The 21,348-nt window shown below is 47.4% G+C and overlaps 1 protein-coding gene across 1 annotated transcript in view; it reads right to left on the bottom strand.

Annotated features, from left to right (window-relative positions):
* Nucleotides 1–5,012: 5,012 nt before the first annotated feature.
* Nucleotides 5,013–21,348, bottom strand: part of CCDC6 (coiled-coil domain containing 6) — a 37,808-nt gene continuing 21,472 nt past the window's right edge. The window contains exons 3-9 of the mRNA XM_081329044.1: nucleotides 19,655–19,783; nucleotides 14,554–14,657; nucleotides 13,465–13,625; nucleotides 10,350–10,506; nucleotides 9,371–9,471; nucleotides 8,144–8,268; nucleotides 5,013–6,527 (exon numbers count right to left, since the gene is read on the bottom strand). Coding sequence (XP_081185170.1) covers nucleotides 6,381–6,527; nucleotides 8,144–8,268; nucleotides 9,371–9,471; nucleotides 10,350–10,506; nucleotides 13,465–13,625; nucleotides 14,554–14,657; nucleotides 19,655–19,783 — 924 coding nt within the window. The 3' untranslated portion in view covers nucleotides 5,013–6,380. The remainder of the gene's footprint in view (nucleotides 6,528–8,143; nucleotides 8,269–9,370; nucleotides 9,472–10,349; nucleotides 10,507–13,464; nucleotides 13,626–14,553; nucleotides 14,658–19,654; nucleotides 19,784–21,348) is intronic.

Here is a 21,348-nt window from a genome sequence, read left to right as displayed (position 1 = left end):
CCCGTCTCCAGTTTTGTCTGGTGAGAGATATACTCTGGGTCACCTTTTCAAAATGAAAATCCACCCTTGGTTCATATGTTTGCAAAAGACCGTAAAGAGAGATTTAAACTGACTCTTTTTAATAAACGTTGCATATGGGAAAGCTTTCTTGAGCTTAATCTGGAAATCCTTAATTACACTAGAAGAATTAAGGATAAAGCTAGGCCACGATTAACTGAAAACAAACCCTCAGTCCGAGGTAATAACAGGGCATGGGAACTTTGGCACGGTAGAGCTTTTTAAGCGAGCTGACATTTTAAAATAGTCATTTCTAAAACGGGCAGTTGGGAGAGAACCCAAGCGAAATACATTTATTTCAATAAAGCTGCACGAGGAGTGTAACAGCCTCAGTATAAAACAAGAGATGTGTCCTCTTCAAATGTTTGAAAGAGATGAAGTAATAAAACTCAAATCTAAATATTACATGCCCTACATGGGGTTGCTCTAACAGAAGCTGCAATGGATGCAAATACAGCTACTGGTTTGCTAATTAGCATGAGATTCAGGGATTATGTGGTTTCTTAAGCAAGAGCTGGGGGTGGGGGGAAAGCTAACTCTGCACCCCACCCTTAATGATCTAAAAAAAAAAACACTTGAGGGGGAAGAATGGTGCTTAAGGAATGACCAGATGAAAGGAGCTGAATCAGAGGCAGAGAAAGATATTTAGGAAGGACCCACTCTAACCGATCAGGCTGTAAAAGAGACAGTGGGAGATCTGTACCTTCAGACTTGCAAGACTTTGCTGATGTAGCTTTACAATCAAGTAGAATTAGCTCACCTTGTGGTGTTTCCTGTCTGGTCTACTTGGGAGGCTGGCAGGGTGCCATATTAGCCTTCCCGCCCCCAATGTAGCTTCTTCTTGAAGACATCCCCAAAACATCTTCTCACGGTCGCTGATTCCATCATCCAACTGTTGGGACCCTGGTGTCTGGTCGGAGTCTGCTTTGCTGTAGCGGGATCCTGTTTTTCTGTGTCCTGCACACAGCCTGACTTCTGCTCAGTTGTATCCATTGCTCTTCATAGGGCTTCACCCTCACCAAACCTGTTCCAGTCTGTCTGACTCTCATTAAACCATCCTGCCTAGAACTGGAGATGAACCTACCGGGGGTGGAGGGGGTGGGCGCTGACTCAAGCAGGATAAAATGCAGCGGTGGCTTCTTGTGATTTGGAAATCATACTTCCGATTCACACAGCCTACAACCACCTGTCCTTTCCTGCAACCACACCACCAAGCTGGCTGACACGTCGCGGTCCTGTCCTGCTGCAAGATGTTGCGCACAAGGGCTGTTTGTTGCCAAACTAGGTATTTGATCTTACACCTTACCTGTGCGTGTAATTTTGGCATTCGAACTAAAGCAACTTTTCACATGTTTTGACTTAAAGTTCATTACGTACCTTCATTTCATTTCTCTAAGATGATCATTTCAAATCCCATTTATCTGAGGACGTATCAGCCACCCTACCTGTTTCATTAGCTGTAAATCAGGTAAGCTCCTTCCCTGAGGCCTTATTGAGAGGAAATAGGGAAGAATAAAGAACGTAGGACGTATAATTTGGGAAAACACCTTTCTCCAAGGATGCATCACTTGGGATTGTTTTCTGGAGCCATTTGTGCATCCACTTACTCTAGCTGTCAGGCCTTGCAATCCACATAAACTAAGTGGCTCATCACAGCATCCTGAGATATATTTTATCAGGTGCTTTCCTAAAGTCAAGCTATATTGAGACTACAGGATTCTCACACCTGACTGAAGGAAGTTACCCAGTCAATGATGGTCTTATCAGCAGACCAATCCTGGTTTGTGTTTCATGCCGGGGTACTAATTCCTTAAGTATTAAAAGCGAGCTAATTAACTCTCCAGTACAAAAGTCCTCAAACCACCCCCACCCCCAACCCCGGGTCTGGAGACTGGTACCAGTCAGCAGCCTATTCAGAACCAGACAGCGCACGTGGCGGGCAAATGTGTGAAGCTCCATTTGCACATGCACAGGATTGTGCATGCGAAAGCATCCCTCTTCCACACACACACACACACAAACACACACACACCGCCAGTCCACAGAGTCAGAAGTGTTGGAGACCAGGTCGTGGACCGCTGCTCTAGTTACACTTCTTTCCAAACTCTCAGGAGAAGGAAAAGATAGCATGATTTATGAGGACACAAGAAAAACCGCACAGCTGGCTATTTGTCAGTCCTATGTTGTCTTCCTTAAACAACGCACCGCTTAGGTGGCCTTTGTGGCTTAAAATTTCTAAAGCTTTGACACTAGGAGAACAAAAGGAACCACTGTACTACGAGCAGTTCAGAAGAAGGTTATGGGGCTTCCGTGACCGTTACGGAAAAGCAATTATGTCTTTCTGCCGCTTCTGGTGCCAACTGCCCTCCCCTCACCAAGCCAAGATAAACAACCCTTTTCTACCTCACTGGCTTGAAAACAGGCAGTGCCAGTTTGGATCAAGAGAACAGCAGCTTTCCAACCACAAGTAGGAAATCAGAACTATATCCAAGGAGCTGATAGCTGCTCTAGGGATTTTCTCCATGAAAACACTCGATGGGTAGGAAATATCTTTTTTAAAAATAATAATAATCATAGAAATACACCCTAGCTGGATTATCTTACAGGAAGCAAGCTTCAAAAATCTGGTTGGCCAAACAAGGGCAACCAAACAAAGCTGTGGATCTGCAGCTTCTGGGAAAACACCAAGATGTAGCAGCCAAGGATGGGAAGGCTCATTCCTCCTGGCCCAGGATTAACCTATTTGGCTTATATTAAATGAAGGCTTTGGCTCCTCGGTTTCATGATTCAAACAGCCCCTGCCCCTCTCAGCACAGCAAACGAAGTGGTGATGGGCGCAGGATAACTCCCAGGATGCAGGTTCACTAGCCTTGCCGGAGGCAGTCACCATCCACACACAGAACACCATCCACAGCTCTGGGACTCCAAAGAAAGGAGAGGGTGGGGTCCTTATCCAGGAAGTTCCTTCTTTAGAGAGCCCCTACTCCAAACGTTGAGATCAGGGAAGTCTTGGGAGATGATGATAGAAGGGCCCAAGCGAAACAGAGAAGCTACAAACGCTAATGGCTACCGGGCTTTTGTCCAAAATTTTAAGCCACGGAATAATCCTCTGCACCATACACAAGAGCCAATTAATTTTCTCCAAATGCTTTTCCGTGCAATCTAATTCTCCTGTAAAAAAAAAGCACGCAAGATACTCTGATGTTTCTCATTACAGTAGCAGAAATCGCTTCGAGGCGATGTTAAAAAAAGGCAAGGGTTTGTGGCTGCCACTTTAGAGGGGAAATTTAATGTTATATAACACCTTTTTTGACACTCCTGTGGCACTGGAGGCAATCATTCACTCTAGTCTTTGTTTTTATTTCAGCAGCCCAATGAACGGACCCCACCTTAACACCTCATGGGGAAAATTGTTTGTTTGGACCACAGTATCTCTAGCTTACCAGGATCTACTTTTTGCTTGCAGGTGGCCATGCAGAAACCTGGAGGACTAAGCCAGGCTTACCCATCTCAAAGGGATCATCTGTTTGCCCACCAGTAGGTCCCTAATTTTGCCCACCAGCCAAACCAACTAAGAATAACCAACCAGCCAACCAAAGCCGAAGTCCAGCATTATGTCCGAGCCAAAATGCCCGTCTCCTTGCTCTTGGATTTACACATCACAAATTGTCTTCCTCTGATTCTTCCATGCAGTGATGAAGAAGCCACGCTTTCTGGCATTGCCCCCTCCCCCAGGTGTTGTATTCGTATATGCTTAACAATCTGGCTTTGGAGTACATGCTACACTTTTTACGTTTTTTATCTTGTAGTATTGGGAGGGGGAGAGAACCACGCACCGATTTTCAGGCATTAAAAGACTTATTTTAGGATGTATATATTTTCCCAGGAAAGGCAATAGGTTAGGGTAACTATTTCAAACACTGCACAGATTAAACTCGAGTCTGGCCCCTCAAGGTGACCCCCAAAATACTTTAAATACAAGTTAAGCATCTGACTCTAAAAGTCACAGTCACCAAAAATGCTGAAGCAGCCCAACTTGGTTAAAATCCTGGGCTTGTCAGCTGGAAAGCCGACAGCCTGGGTTCGAGAGCCGAGCGCTACGTGATGGGGTGAGCTCCTGCCAGTCGAGCAGCTACAAAGCATGGAAACATCAGTAGCTAAATAAGGTACCACTTTGGCTAAAAGGTACCAGCTTCATGCTGGCCACAGGATGACAGAATCACCTCTCGGACAACGCAGGCTTCGTCGGCTGAGAATCAGAGGAGCACACCCACCCCCTTGAGTCAGTCACGACTAGGCAGGGGAAACCTTTAAACCTGTGCTCAAGGGACCCGGTGGCTCAGTGGGTTAGGACGCTGAGCTTGTCGATCAGAAGTTCGGCAGTTTGGCAGGTCGAATCCTGAGTGCCGCGTAGCAGAGTGAGCACCTGTTACTCGTCCCAGCTTCTGCCAACCTAGCAGTTCAAAAGCACGTAAAAATGCAAGTAGAAAAATAGGGACCACTACGGTGGGAAGGTAACAGTGTTCCGTGTGCCTTTGGCATGTAGTCATGCCGGCCACATGACCACGGAGACGTCCTCGGACAAGCGCTGGCTCTTCAGCTTTGAAACGGAGATGAGCACCGCCCCCTAGTTGGAAACGACTAGCACGCATGTGTGGGGGGAACCTTTACCTTTTACAAGACTTTCAAGCACAAATTAAGAAGTAGCCGCAGCGCTCAAAGAATCTGAAGGGATTATGCCTTCAATGTCTTAATTTCCATTTCATAAAGGAAAACACGAAACGGTGCAAATGTTGCAACTCAGGATTTTTTTTTTAAGCCTGGGCTTTAGGTATGACAAAAATACATAACTGTCTCCTGCTTCGTACTCTCTTGTGTAAGGGGACTTTTCAAAGTTAGCCAGTAGGAAACCTCAAGTAAAGGGGAGGGGAAAAAAGAGACTTCGTTCCACTGCAAAGTGAAACAAACCATTTATTTGTGCTAAATGAATTGAAAGAATGTATTCCAGAATACATTTCTTTATACATTGTACCGGCTTATGCTGCTAAATACGCATTTGCTATTGTCACCTAACTTTCTCTTTGATCCTTTTCTACCAAGCAATACAACACTTTTGGCTGTTTACCATATGCTGCTATAAATGAGCACCTCCCATTTGTGGCTGTTTTTTTTCCCCTTCCTTCTGCCAAAAGCCTAATATCGTGGTTTAAACTTTCAGAGAGGAAGGGCCACACCATTAAAATATTTTAAACAAGGTGGGGGGGAAGGAAATCAGGCTTTTTTTTTTTTTGCTTTTCATTAAAAACTGCTTTCCTACAGCAGAAAATCAGAGAACAGCTGTAGACAGCCCCAAGCATTATAACAAAGCAGCAAGATGGGCTCTACGAGGGAGGGAGGGAGGGAGGGAGGAAATGGGAAGAAAAGGAGGAGGGGGGAAATGGGAAGAGTGGGGGGAGATCCATACGTCTTACAGGGTCTGACATTTAAGACAGTACCAACACACTGGATAAACGGGGTGGAGGGGGTGGGCGGGCTGAGCATGTACGGTTAACTGGAGTCTGGAAATTAAGGGACACAATTCGAGAGATAAGAGGTGTGTGTGTGGGGGGGCTTTTCGCTTTTGCACTAAAAGCCGCGCTGAAATGTAGAGCTGATTTTGTTGTATACGCTGGAAATGCATCGTCACACCTGGGAGCTTGTGAATGTACGGCCCGTGCCTTAGTCGCAGAATGCAAGATGTTGTGAGAAAGCAGAGCGAACTCTCCCTTTCGAATCTCAGAAAGGAGGAAGCGGGGTGGGTGGGGGGTGGACGGGGAAAGGAGTGGAGGGGAAGAGAGGCTGTACCCGGGTGGGGGGGGGGGCTCAGCAAAACAGGAGGCCGCAATACTGAACACAAGCACCGGTGTGCCAGCCGCGGCAGGCGCAGAGATGGATGTTCCCATATCAACACTGACGGGTTTGGGTTGGCTCGCTTCAGACGGATGTTGCAGATCTCACCCCTGACGGCTGCGTTCTGGAGAAACCGAGAGAGGGGGCTCTTCTTGCATGGAGGGGGTGTGTGCCCCCAGGTGGTGGGTGATGCCCAGGTGCCGCCGTCCACCTCCCTCCCTGGAAGGAAGCACCTCGGGTGCGGGCCAGGCGCTAACGCCAGAGGAGGTCCTTGGGGCAAACTGGTACAACCACAATGAAACGGCGAAGCCTCGACAACTTCAGTGCAAGTCAGTCAACTCCAAATTGACCGCGGTCAGCCTTTGGCTTGTAGTAAACTGCTCCGGGTGGGGGGGATGAGTCCAACTCTGAAGGCAGGATCGCTGGCCGGGGCACTAAGGCTGAGTGGAGGGCTGGAAAGGAGCCGGCTGGGGAGGGGGAGGCGGGGGCGCCGACGGCAGCGGGGTCTGTGTGTTCGGAGAAGGAGGGGGCGTGGGGCGCTTGAACTTGTCCGGGCTGTTGCTTCTTCGCGGCAAAGGCCTCTGCAAGGAGTAAAGAAAGAAAAGGCTGGGATCATGACAGCCAAGGCCAGAGACGGAGAAATGCCCTCATGCTGGCACAAATGAGCTGCTGGGACAGTTAGGCCCAACCATGACTCCTGGCAGGGCTGCTCTTCTCCTAGGCTCGCCGCCAGCGGACCGAGCCAGCGGGGAGGAGGAGGTGCTTCCGCCAGGGAGGCACCGCAGCCTCAAGGCTGAACCTGGCAAGGCCAGTCTTGCTGCACTAATCGCGTCTTTTAGAGGAGCCATGCCCACATTTTCCACCTGTCCCCGTGACGCCTCCCTGACCCTTGTCCCACGCTACATCTATGGTTATGACTTTCTGCCGTGTTCTCTGCAACCGAGATAGGGCTGGAGCACTTGCCTCTGTACAGCAGGGGCGGAGAATCCTCCTATGCTTATCTCCTCCTCTGTGCCCCCACCCCACTGTCATCCTGTGGCCTCCAGAGGAGGTGGGCTTCCATTCCGGAAGGGCTGGAGGCAAGAGTGGCTAGGGCTGATCACACCCGGAGGGGGAAGGGGGTCAGGCCTTCCAATCCAAAACGTATTGGGATGTTAGTTAATAGGGTAGATCACCCTGACGAGGCTTTCGGTTCTTTGTTGGAATGCAAAACGTTGCCCCAATTCAAAGTTATTTGCTGAGTTAAAAAACAAAAAAAAACCCTCTCATCCGTTGCAGCAGCCAAAATTAGTCCTGATGTCTTTTTTTTGTGATTTTAGAAAACCGGACAGTGAAAGCTTAATAAAGTGACAAAAGAGACGAAAAATTAGAAGATGCCATTGATGACGATGAACCGATGGTTGGTTCACCGATGGTTGAACCCGAGTCAGCCTGGGATGATTCCTTTGTCAAGGAAGGGAGGCGAGGAAAGAAATCAACTTTGCAGTTTGTGTGTTCCTTTCTGGTTTGGGTGTTTTATGGGCTTGCAGATATTTACAACTCTTCATGCCCTGGAAACTCTTTGACCTTTTGTTCTGAAGAGGGTGCTAATGTGAACCAGCGGCTAAATGGAAGCACACAAATGCATAACTGCAAAGAAAAAGCAGAGCTGCAGAGCGCACATACGATCTAGTTTGTAACCATGGGAAAATCATCAATCGGGTGGTCCAGTGGAGCGTTTCTCAACTTTAAGATGTGTGGTTTCCAATTCCCAGAATTCCCCAGCCATCATGAGCTGAAATCCACCCAACATAAAGTTGGCAAGTTCAAGAAATATTGCTCTAGAGCAGGGGTAGGCAACCTCGGCTCTTTTATGACTCATGGACTTCAACTCCCAGAATTCCTGAGTCAGCTATGTTGACTCAGGAATTCTGGGAGTTGAAGTCCATGAGTCATAAAAGAGCCGAGGTTGCCTACCCCTGCTCTAGTGTAAAAAAAAAGAGAAACACGGGCTTGGTAGCATCTCAGTCTGAAGAAACCAGGAAGCAGCATGTCCCAGGATTAGAGAGCTATAGAGCAGGGGTCTCCAACCTTGGCAACTTTTAAGAGATATGGACTTCAACTCCCAGAATTCCTCAGCCATTCTGGGAATTCTGGGAGCTGAAGTCCATAGATCTTAATGATACCAAGGTTGGAGACCCCTGCTGTAGAGACTCACCGTAATGCTGTGGGACGGTCCCATATGCTGCACGTGAAGGCCGGGAGAGTTATAATAAGACATGCCAGCTCTGGTGAGTGAAGTTGGGGGAGTGAAGCCAACGGTGTGACTTGCATACGAGAGACCTGCAACCAGAAAGAAAGCGAGAGAAGGCATCACGACCGAGAGGCAGCAACATTTATTTTTATTTTATTTATTTTAATTCCATTTATATCCAGCCCTTCTCCAAAGACTCAGGGCGGCTTACAAGCTTAGCAGTAGCCTTCATTCTATGTATATGCCTGCTTATTAGGGCTTTCACACACACCCCCAAGCAGCATTATTACAAAGTCAGCTTATTGCCCCCAACAATCTGGGTCCTCATTTTACCTACCTCGGAAGGATGGAAGGCTGAGTCAACCTTGAGCCTGGTGGGACTCGAACCTGCACTAATTGCAGGCAGCTGGTGTTACTTTAAGGAGGCATTAGCCCACTGCTCCACCAAGGCTCTATCCCATCCAACAGGAAGAAGGAAAGGCAGGTAAGAGATCTGCAATTTTGTTGACAAAGTACTGGTGCTTCCTGGTCGGGCCAAAAAGGGCGACGTCATTTAAGCGCAGAAATGTATAATTTGCCCCAGCCCAGAAGCTTCAAAGCAGGAAATAAAATGTCCCTGTTCGAATTGGAGATTTAACACTAGGAGTGGCCAAGAGAGAAAAATCTGAATAAAATGAAACGTTTTTTTTTAAAAAATAATCCGAGACTAAGAAAAAATATTTATTTATTTTAATCCCATTTATATCCCGCCCTTCTCCGAAGACTCAGGGCGGCTTACAATCTAAAGCACAAACCAATGTGCTTAGCAATAGCCTTCCTTCTATGTATATGCCTGCTTATTAGGGCTTTCGCCCCCCCCCCCCAAGCAGCATTATTACAAAGTCAGCTTATTGCCCCCAACAATCTGGGATATAAAAGGAAACATGTGGAAAAACTGTAAAATCTCTTTCTGAGTTTCCTAAAGTTTAACAAGTCTTTGTGGTTTCCAATAAACCCCTGAAATAAAAATGCCTGGGCTCTTGTTTGTTGACCAATTACATACCCAGATTTCGATATAATCTGTCTGCTTTAACTTCCTGATGGCTGAAGAGCCTCCACTCACTGGTTCTAGTGGAAGATTAACTACACACCCAAGCAAGACACGCGTGTCCCAAAGGCAAAAAAACCCGCCGAATTTTCCTTATTTCTTACCTGGTGAGATGGGTCTGCTAGAACTTGGAGAAGGTGTGTATGGAATCGGGCTTGACACAGTGCGAGGTCTTAATCCTTGTGCAGACATTTCATTAAAGTATCTAAGAGATACAGATCAATTAATTTTAATTTGCCACAAATCTATTTCCTTACTTTAGGCTTTCTTCCTAGTTGCTCTGGATGCTTTTCTAAGAGAGTAGAGGGGAACGTCACGATAAGGTTAGTACAACTGACTAAATAAGAACATTTTTAATTATTCACAAGGTGGATTCTAATAAAGCTGGTATTTTTAAAGCATAGTAAATGTTTTACACGGCCACCATGAATACTGCATTACACTACACTTTTACACAAATGTGTGACGGATATGGGTAACAAAGCTCATTTCTGAAACGCTTCAGTGCCAAAAGCACAGGATTCTCTCCTGATACTGCCAACCGCAACTCACCCAACCTTCTTCGAAGAGAAGCTGTCTCCTCTTCCGAGGAGTCCTCTGCAGATTTAACTGAGTTATCCATTCAAACTCACAGGCTGGCCGTGCCCAGCGTAACTGCACGACAGTGCTAACTTCAAAGTAGCTAAGCTGCTGGAAGTTCAACCCTTCCAACCGGGAAAGCTAGTAGACTCCAGATGCCAGAAGGACTCATCCAAATGAACAAGAGCCATGAAGGTCAAGCAGCAGGAGAATCCCCAGCAACATGGCAGGCCTGGCCCTTTGGGCAGAAGGACTGACATGCTGCTTCCCCTAGAAATGCCTTTGTGCTATGAGAAAGCCAGGGCTGCCTCCTGAAAGGGTGGGGCCACCAGGCTGCCTCCTGCCCAAGTGGTTTCTGAAGGCTGTTTCCGAGGCTGCTGCTGGCCTGTCCTTGCAGAGGCCTGGAGTGACCCCTGGCCTCAGGTTAGGCCCGAGGCAAGGTCTGCTGTCAACTGCAGAAGAGGACCCCTGAACTCTGAAAGCCAGAATCAACTAAGCCCAAACCTTTCGTCATCCATTTCCAGACTGGATTCACTTTCAGACAGCTGCCGGCACAAGGCTTCCCTCCGCTCCATCTCCCTCTGCAGTTTCCGCTGGAGCCTCAGGTTCTCCTCTCGCATGTGACGTTCTTCCTCCAGGTACTGGGCCATCTTCTCTGAATCTGGGGTTTCAAGATGGCTGGTTATTAAACCCACAGCTGTGCTTTAAAAGGACCAGAGGTGTTGGCAAACGTCGCACAACTCAACCTTCAATTCAGCTGATTCAAGAAAGGTGAATACAGAGAGCTGAGCGAACCACAGTTTAACCTTAGCTGGCACTGAACTGGCTACAACTGGAACCATTCACAGTTCCCCTAGGTCAATTCACACCTACCAGAACATTGTTGGTTAGGTAAAAGTGAGAGTGGTGGTGCCTCGTGCAGACAGCCATCCTCAAAAGCAAACTTGGCAACGTCATGACTTGTGGACTTCAACGCCCATGGCTGGCTGAGGAATTCTGGGAGCTGAAGTCCACAAGATCACAAGTTGCCAAGTTTGCAGGCCCCTGCTCAAAAGCGTTCATATTGGCTCCAAAAATCTCAACTTTGGAGTGACCCACAAGAAACACTTCTTGTCCCGAAGGAGTAACCAAAATTGCCACATTTCCAGCAGTAAGCCTTGAGTTGGGAAGAACATCTACCCCTGGGGCAACTGTCTCTGTTGTGAGGGCAGAAATGACAATACAAATGTCCAAAAACTTTCCTTCAGTATGGGGTGAGGGAGAAGACTCCGGAATTCTGGGCATTGAAGTCCATTCCCACCCCTACCCTAGAGTTTTGGCCTAAACGAAAAATTGGGGATAGAGATTAGAGATAACCCAGAGTGCTGCAGCCTGATGGAGGCCCAGAAAGCCATAAATTGTCCTGGGTCACGTCCCTGTTGCTGCAGTCCCCTACCAGGCCCCCAAGGACAAATGTGGGGCAGACAAAAGATAAGGGTAGAGGCCCACAAGAGGCTTTTGAATTCTAACGCTCCAGGCTAACATTTGCACATCGGCCGCCCTGATTCCCAGACGCCCGTTGCACTTACGTAACCCCAGGCCACGTCTCTGAAGGGACAGGCAAGGATACCCAAGATTACAGCCCCCGATCTCCTTTGTAGTGACAGCACTAATTCTGCAAAACTTGCAAACAAGGAGTCGGCCTAAAAACATATGTTTTCTTCGTTTCCCTCCTCAAAGGACATTGACTGCCACTAAACGCTCTGCCTCAGAAAGCTAAGTTGAAATATTGCCGCTACTTTCTGCCTAGAAAAAAGGCTGCCAGTTCAACCTATTCCAAGTGCAGAGAATAGGCAGAGAGGTCACCGACCCACAAATATCCAAGTGCAGAAGGGGGGTGGGGGGGGGGAAGCTATCTTTTTTACATTCAAAGGCCGGAAGAAATATAACCTGCCAAGATGGCGCCTCTCTTTGCTCTTTCAGTTTGAATTTGAAATTCAGGGCCTCGAAATTCAGAGACTCTTCCCCCATTTATTCCCCCCATTTTAAGCACAGACTTCAGGATTCTACCCTTAGTCCCTACACCCCCTTTCTCCGTGGAGACAAAAGCCCTCAAACCACAGGATCCCTGTGAGGAGATGTCCGCCAAAGTCACTAACAAACAGTAATTGTTTGAGGTTACTCTAAAAAGCTGCTGACTTTTACTCAGACTGAATTTAAGTACCTCAGATTTGAAGCAGGCATTGGAGAGGGTCAGTGCAAATCATGACCTGATCAAATTCTGAGCATTAAGATCCGCTTTTCTATGCCAAAAATGCAGATCTCCCAAGACCTCTACAGGCAAGGAGATCCCACCAGCAGCCCATCTGGATCCCACCTGTAGATCCGTGGTGGTGAACCTATGGCACGTGTGCCACAGGTGGCACCCAGAGCCTTCTCTGTGGGCATGCTTGCCATCGTCCTAGTCCTAGGCCTTCAGCTGGGTTTTATAAAACCTTTTCCCTTTAGGCCTCCGCCGTGTGCAAAAAAAAAAAGGTTCAATCAATCAATTTCAACTTCTTGCGGGGGGGGGGGGGGGAAGAACTTGCAAAGTTGGAATTGATTGATTGAACTTTTTAGTCCCACCCAGTCTGCCATTACCACCGCAGCCACGCCCACCCAGCACCTGATGATACATAAGTGGGGTTTGGGTTGCACTCTAAAAGGTTCGCCATCACTGCTCTAGATGTTCGGGGCCTTTCTGGACTGATCAAATCTCAGCACTGCTGCTGGGCACCAGCTTGGAGATAAGGAGGAAAAGAGGATAAACCTCAGGTAAAACTCTTTAATCTCTTACTATAGAGCCTTCTCCGGTATTTTATGCCTGGGTTCTGTTGTTCCTTGGAGAAACTCTCCTTTGTGGCCTTCACTGTCAATGTCTTTGCGCAACAAGCCCCTTAGTGCAAAAGGTCTATGCATTCTGTGTCCAGAGGATGGCATAATGCTCTTAGATAATACCAAGGCATTAACAGCTAAAGTCTTGTCTCTAAAGCCACTAATGTAGCTTCCCAAAAACCAGTAATATACAAAACAGACTGCGGCATTTTCACCCTCTTTTGAAAAGACCTTGTCCAAATAGTCGGCAATTCAAATTGATGAGCTAAACACGGTCAGTATTCTTCTCCTGCCCCAAAATGTATATTTAGTACTGTAAACACAACACTTTATCGTTTAGTGAAGCAGACTAGAGAATTGTAAAACCACACCTGCTCAATTTTACGGTGAACTGAAGTAAGATAAAATGACCTGAAACTTGTACTCATCCTACCTGAGGGAAAAATGTAGTACCAACAAAGGGGAATATTTGTAGCACAAGTTTGGACTGTGGGGTCCTTGATGCTCTCTGAGCTCGGCTGTTTTCTTGCACATTTCATGACCTAAACTAGATAAAACATCTGCGCTGATGACGTTACTGAGTTTGGGTCATGAAATGTCTGCAAGAAAACAAACAAGCTCAGAGAGCACCAAAGAAAATTTAGGTTGCAGTACGGACAGCCCTGCTACCTAAAAACCAGCATTCTGCTTCTGAACGTGGCCTGGATCAGGGATAGTTTTACGTGACACAGGAGGCAGCGCAGCCAGATAAGAAGCCAGGACTTACGCTGTAGCTGTGCTGCCCGGAGCTGTTTTTTTAACCTCTCCACCTCGTTCTTCAGGAACCTGATATGCCGCATCATATTTTCTGGAGAGTCTATTTCCATTGATATGTCCCTTGGCGATGGAGGAGCAGACACAGGCTGGTCCAGTTTCTCCTGGAGAATTCTGAAATTAAAAAAAAATAATATTTACACTGGCACTTTTGGCTTCATTTCTTTGGAACGTACTAACAGAAATCAAGATGATCTTAAATGGGCAAGTTTCTCTTTTGGGCAAAGGAAGGTGAGCGTGACCTGTGCTGAAGAAATCAAATCTCACAAGTAGAAACTATGAGAAAGCATTTTCTGCCACACTTCTGGAATTCGGGCAACCACCTGTCACACACCTGGGGATCAATAAACCTACATGGAGAGAACGGCAAGAGTCAGGGCTAAGGCCTGGTTGCTCCAGATTTCTGATTAACAGGCCAGGCAAGTGGTCATCTTACTCCCATGTCCAGGGTGGGAAGGAGGCAGGGATTCCCACCCACGGTTCCCCAGGCACGAGATCTATTTTTGCTTCCTTTTCTCTGAACAAGATTGCCTCAGTCTTGGAAGAAAAATCCTTGGCGCCAATTTGATTTTTTACATGTTTTACAAAAAAAAAATTAAAAATGGTTGGGAGAACAAAGGGTAACAGCGGTGCCCAACCTTTCGTTGGCTAGCATCTTCATCCATGTGTTTGTGGATCCTTCAAGTGCTGCTGCTTCTGTGAAATTTTCTGAATGCTGTGAAATGTTATTGCTGGCCAAAATCGGGATTCAGCAGAAAGATTTATAAATAGCAATGGCTAATATTTATTTTGAGATGCATAAAGCAAAGCCTAGTAATGGAGCCGAAAGGAGCCTTTCTAGTGACTCCATCTTAAATGCCCTGTTATATGACTCTTGCAACATAACACAGTTTTTACTGTTCTCTTCTTCTTCTTCCGGTTGTTTTATTGCCCCTTGAAACAGCTACATTTCGGGGGAAAGCTGTAAATTGTAAAAATATGCCTCTTTCTCCCCCCCCCAAAATGGGGTGAATGGTTGGGAGGAGCAAAGAAGAAAACCCACCTTTTTTCGGCTTCAAGTTTGTCCATCCTCTTCCAGAGACGGTTCACGAGAGCTTCCTGTTCTTGTTCAAGTGTGTTTTCCAGATCAATCTTCTCACGTCTTAGCTAGGAGGCAAAGTGTAGCTGGTTAAGAGTGGGCATCCCCCTTTTCCTAAATTTGAGCTGGACCGCAGTTTCACTCAGCACCAATTCAGGACACCCAAACACAGTCAAGAGATCTTTTCTCACAAAAAGTACGTTTTGCTTACACAGTGAAAATAAATTCCGTTCATCTAGACCAGGGTTAGGCAACCTCGGCTCTTTTATGACTCGTGGACTTCAACTCCCAGAATTCCTGAGCCAGCATGGCTCAGTATGGAAACCTCTCCATTTCTCCTCAGCATGGCTGGCTCAGGAATTCTGGGAGTTGAAGTCCACGAGTCATAAAAAGAGCCAAGGTTGCCTAACCCTGATCTAGAACCTAGGAAACAGGAAAACTGTTTAATTAATTGTGCTTTTCTTTTGTGTTTATTCTGAGGAAAATAAACGCACCTCCTGGATTCTTTCTACCGTATTTTTCGGACCATAAGACACACCTGACCATAAGACGTACCCAGTTTTTAGAGCAGGAAAACAAGAAAAAAAATATTCTGAACCAAATAGTACCAGTATACTAAAACAGGTCTTTTCAACCTTTTCATCCATTGTACCACTTTTAGGACAAGGCAATGTCACCCAGCAACGTGTCAAAAACTTGACACCCCCCTAAAAAAGGAAAATAATGATAAAGTACAGGTAGTCTTCGACTTACAATGATTCACTTAGTGACCGTTCAAAGTTACGACACTGAAAAAAGTGACTTATGACCATTTTTCACACTTATGACCGTTGCAGCATCCCCAGGGTCATGTGATTTACATTCGGATGCTTGGCAATCGATTCATATTTATGATGGTCACATTGTTCCAGGGTCATGTGATCGCCTTTTGCAACCTTCTGACAAGCAAAGTTAGTGGGGAAACCAGATTCACTTAACAATCATGTTACTAATTTGATTTCTCTCTCTCCTTCTCTTTCTCTCCCTCTCTCCCCCTCCCTCTTTCTTTCTCCTCTCCTTCTTTCTTTCTTTCCCTATTTTTCTCTTTCCCTCTATTTCTCCCTTTCTCTCTCCGTTTCTCTCCCTTTCTTTCTCCTTCTCCCTATCTATTTTTCTCTTTCCCTCTATTTCTCCCTCTTCCTCTATTTCCCTCCCTTTCTTTCTCCTTCTCTCTCTCTCCCTTTCTTTCTCTCCCTCTTTCCCTCTCCCTCTTTCTCTCTCTCCCTCTATTTCCCTCCCTTTCTTTCTGCTTCTCTCTCTCCCTTTCTCTCCCTCTCTATTTTTCTCTTTCCCTCTATTTCTCCCTCTTCCTCTGTTTCCCTCCCTCTTTCTTTCTCCTTCTCTCCCTCTTTCTCTCTATTTTTCTCTTTCTCCCTCCCTCTCTCTCTCCCTCCCTCTCCCATTGTCCCTTCCTTCTTTCCTTCCTTCCTTCTTTCTTCCTTCCCTCCCTCTTTGTCCTTCCCTCTCCGCGTTAGAGGAGGCAGCCCTGCGGCCCGGCTTTCTCTTGCAGAAGGCAGGCTGAAACGGAGCAAGGAATGCGAATCGGCCGATCTCACGCTCCTGCATTCTCCTCTTCTCGGTTTCAGTTTCTCTTGCTACAAGAAAAAGCAGGCTGAAACGGAGCGAGGGAATCTCCCTTGCTTTGTTTCAGCCTGCTTTCTCTTGTAGCAAGTGAAGCTGAACCCGAGCAGAGGAGATCGCAGGAGCGCGAGATCGGGCGATTCGCATTCCTTGCTCCGTTTCAGCCTGCCTTCTGCAAGAGAAAGCCGGGCCGCAGGGAGATTGCAGGAGCCAATTGCACTCTCCCTTGCTTTCACTTGCGGAGGTTGGGGCTGGCCATACGGATCGCCTTCGAACCATAAGACGCACCCTTGTTTTCCCCCCCACTTTGGGGGAAAAAAGTGCGTCTTATGGTCCAAAAAATACGGTAATTCATTTGTCCAGGTAAAAAGGAAGTTACCTTCCTGCCAAGTTCAACTGCTGGAGATACCAAGGCCGTGCCCGGAGGTCACTAGACAGGAGTATGGAGCTGGCCTGGTTTCTCGTCTCCTAGATGGGATGGGGCCCTTTGGGATTCCCAGTCTGGCCTGTAGCCTGAGATCTGCTGATCTCCCATCCAGTTTTAATCAGCTCCAATCCTGATTAGTTCTCTGGCTTAGCCAAGGTCAACCTGATGCTGCCACCCAACCAGGCAATCTCTGTTGTTCACCGATTGTTCCTGCTTTCAGGAGTTCAAGGTAAGGACAGCCCAATTTTCAGTCTCCCAGGAGGGAAGGCATGCTAAGAGAAAGCAACCTGCTTAAAGTCACCCAGGCAGTTCCAGGGTCAAGGGGGGAGTCCTGAACACAGAATTTGGGGAGGGGGTCCTGTAACGACAACACAGCGCTTGATATTACCGAATCTGGCCGTTCTCAATTCTGGAGAGTGGCAATTTTGCAAGTGGGGGGAAGAGAGCAATACTTTGTGCGTCCTTTTGTGCCAAATGCCCTTTTTCACGACCATTAAGCCTTACTTGGTTTACTAATCAAAAATATAAAATTTTACCGGGTCCCCAAACTCAGTTGCAGCTCGTGGGTTCCTGGAGAGGCTATCGAAGCAAAAGATCCAAGAATGCCAGCTCAGACATCCAGATTAGTGACTTTGGGATTATCTTGGGCGGGGAGGAAGAGTTTAATCTTTTGGGGTTGATGAGTGGCCACTGCCCTCCGATGGTTGCCATTCCATCTGTTGGCCAGAGATGACCTCCTAGCCCAGGGGTAGGCAACCTCGGCTCTTTTATGACTCATGGACTTCAACTCCCAGAATTCCTGAGTCAGCTGACTCAGGAATTCTGGGAGTTGAAGTCCATGAGTCATAAAAGAGCCGAGGTTGCCTACCCGTCCTAGCCGATTCCCATCACCCAGCCCTCTTACAGACTTCTGGCAGTGGGGTCCCACTCTTTGTCCAAACTTTTCACATAAGGGCACCGATTGTAGATGTTTTTAAAATCTCTGGGAGAATCCTAAGAAGGAAGGTGAGCTGACAGGCGGGACCAGTCCCCACGTCCTGCTGGGATGGCAGAAGGTCCTATTCCAGCTCGGAGCAATTCCTATGCCACCGACAGGCTGGCTGAGCTGTTCTGCAGGGCTTCCTCTCCTAATGGCCCCCACCGCTCGTGAGCCTCGTTGGAAAGCAGGGGGCACCGGTCACCAGCCAAAATTTAATTAATTAATTAATTAAATAAATAAATAAATAAATAAATAAATAAAATGGCAAGAAGAGGCAAGAAGACCCATTGGGGAAGGGGAGCAGCTATGGCACATATTGGGAGAGCAGCCTGGTCTCTTGGCATGAAACTGGCCCAGAACGACTGGTGTAAAGACGCAAATGGGCCCGTTACCAGTCTGGGGGAAGGGTGCCCTCCAATTACCAACCCTTGACTCTTGGTTCAAAATTGCAATCTAGATGCAGGTGGGTTGGTTCTGCCCTGCCAGCCAACAGTTGCCTGCCACTAAACAGAGGAAGTGCCCTTGGTGGAGGGGGGGGGGAAGGAGCACTTCTGTCTGATGAAACGGGATGACCATGTTGTGATTCAGGGTCAGCCTGTGGGTTCGGCAGTTGGGTCGGACGATTCAGAGGAGGAGGAGGGGGGTGCTGGAGAGCCTGCAGAGAACAGCCCGGAGGCTTCGCAGAGCCCTCAGCCAGGCCCCTCCCATCTGGTCACTACGCAAACCCAGCTGTGTGAGCCTGACAGCGTGGATGAAGATGACCCACAGCTGGCCCTGTTCAAGGACGCCCGACGCAGGAGGCAGTCAATCAGGAGTAAACAGAGGAAGGCAATGGGGCACCTCGGAAGGAGGCAGAAAGAAGCCACGCCTTGAACTGTTTAAAAGGGGAACGTGTGGGAGGGCTGGTTTGCTGAAGGCAACCGTTTGAATAGCTCCTGTTTCATGGTTCGTGTTTTTGTTTTGCTCTGTTTGCTCTGTTTTGTGTCAATAAATTTGGCAGGCTTAGTTCCAGCCTCTTGCCTTTTTGTAAAGGGGTTGTCCCTGCCTTTTCTGCAGGGCCGGTAGTAGGCTGGAACAGAACAGACCACCTGGGAGCAGGGCTAACCTCCCCGAGTTGCACTTTTATTAGGGAAGTTGAACCAACTGAATAGCTGTTACAAAGCAGTAACAGGACGTTTTCAATTTCAAGGAGAAATGTAACAACTGTCCAGAACAGCCCCAGCAGCTGCAGCGCAACTCAAAAAATGAAACCACCATTCTGAAAAGAGATGAGGGTTAGATCAGGTAGAGAAGCAGAGCCACAGGCAAGAGAATTCCTGGTAAAGATGTGGCAATCAAAGGAAATTCCCTAAAGATATTTGCAGTTTAGTATTAGCCCTTTAGTATTAACTCTAACGGCAGAAAGTGAAGAGGAACTAAAGAGCCTCTTGTTGCGGGTGAAGAAGGAGAGTGCAAAAGTGGGCTTAAAACTTAACATTAAGAAAACCAAGATCATGGCATATGGCCCTCTCAATTCCTGGCAAATAGATGGGGAAGAAATGGAGGTAGTGACAGATTTTATTTTCCTGGGCTCCAAGATCACTGCAGATGGGGACTGTAGCCAAGAAATTAAAAGACGCTTGCTCCTGGGGAGGAAAGCCATGGCAAATCTAGACAGCACACTAAAAAGCAGAGACATCACCCTGTCAACAAAAGTGCGTATAGTCAAGGCTATGGTCTTCCCAGTTGCAATGTATGGCAGTGAAAGTTGGACCATAAGAAAGGCCGAGCGCCAAAGAATTGACGCCTTTGAACTGTGGTGCTGGAGAAGACTCCTGCAAGTCCCGTGGACTGCAAGGCGATCAAACCTTCCCTCCAGATGCAGCACCTTTCCTTCAGCCTTCCCAGCCCGTCTCCTCATAGACGGGGAATCAATCCCCCCAAGAGGAAAGTTTCATTTTTCTCAAAAGCTGGGCTGCAAGTTGTGCTGGCCACCAGACCGCCCCGCCCCCCCCCCCCCCCCCGGTCGCTGCCAATGTTCTCCGGCCTCTGTGACTTACCTGTTCCAGAGTGAGCTGCTTCGAAATGGTGTCATTTTCCAGTTTTTTAATTTTCTTCATCAACTTGTTGACTTGGAACTCTTGCTCCTGCTCCAGGTGCTGCTCCAGCTCTGCCTTCTCATGCTGCAGCTAAGATCAGGAGAGATGTCAAAGCCCAAAGGGTTAGCGTTTTGCAGCAGCGAACCAACATTTGACCTAAATACATGAAATCTGGCCTTGGTCAAACCCAGATTGGAAGTGAAGTGCAGTATTAACAATAAACACGGAGGACACATAATGTCTGAAGCGCTTCCATGCAGAAAACGCTTCTGTTTCTTCTGAGGGGGCAACTTCAGTACTGTAAGAAATGTCTATTGTATTTTCTCCCTCCCTCTGGAACAGGGAAGTTTTCTACAAATAGGGACAAAATATAGCGATCTAGAGCAAACTGGATTTCTAGACATTTCATGCAAGGATGAGGCTCAAGGAGGTTTTTAAGAAAAGATTGGGCAGCCACCTGTCTGAAATGGTATAGGGCAGGGGTGTCAAACTGCCGGCCCACAGGCCGGATGCGTCACGCAGAAGCCGCGTTCACCCCATTGCCAGCAATGACAAGACTATCCCGATACGTTACGCGATGTGACGTGTTCTCGCGAGTTTGACATGTCTGGTATAGGGTCTCCTGCTTGAGCAGAGGATTGGACTAGAAGACCTGCAAGGTCCCTTCTAGCCCTATTCTGGCTTTGTTAACTTTTCTCTCTGGTTTCCATATATTTCTTCTCCTGCATAACAAAGAACACTATTGGGCATCCCTATCTCCTGATCTTCTAGCATCGTGGTGGCGAACCAATGGCACGCGTGCCACAGGTGGCACGCAGAGCCCTCTCTGTGGGCACGTACACCGTCGCCCCAGTCCTAGGCCTTCATCTGGGTTTTATAAAACCTTTTCGCTTAAAAAACCTCTGCCGCCATGTGCAAAAAACAAAAAAGGTTCAATCAATCAATTTCAACTTCTCGCGGGGAAAAAAAGATCTCGCAAAGTTGCAATTGAATGATTGAACTTTTTAGCCCCACCCAGTGTGGCGTTATCACCGCAGCCAATGGGCCACGCCCATCCAATGGGCCACGCCCACCCGGCACCCGACGATACATAAGTAGGTTTTGGGTTGCAGTTTGGCCACTCGGTCTCTAAAAGGTTCGCCATCACTGTTCTAGCGCAACCCGTCTTAACAGGCTTTCCCCCAGGGTTCATTTTTGTCATGCTCCTAAATCCAGAGGGGAACTCACAGCGGGCTCCTCCCGAAAGTCTCTGGTGTATTTTTCACACCTAAAAATCATCAAGCCTTTCTTTGCTGGTTGCAGAGAAAGCATCCTGAATGTGCCCGAATCCTAGAACCCACTGCTAAGATAAACGTGATTTGTCATGAACCTTGGGGATGAACTTAATATGCAAACCATAGGTGAGGATTGGCTTCTAAGCCTTTACACTGCCCATCTGAATAGGCACACGCTAGATCACCAGGAGGACATATGACCAAAAGAGTAACTTCAGCTGAAACACATGGAGATTCCTGCCTCCACCCGTTTTCTGAAACGTTTGGGCTGCTCTTGCAAGGCGCTGCAGAGTGGAGCCTGCCAGCGGTGCCAAGCAAGCGTTCTGATCCATTATTTTAGGGACTTTGTTTTCTCAAAAGAATATTTTATTACTAATCTTT

Source organism: Vipera berus (assembly GCF_964194415.1).
Source record: "Vipera berus genome assembly, chromosome: 5".
Taxonomy (NCBI): Eukaryota; Metazoa; Chordata; class Lepidosauria; order Squamata; family Viperidae; genus Vipera; species Vipera berus.
Note: the sequence above shows the minus strand (reverse complement) of the source record. Positions and strands in the feature narration are given on the sequence as shown.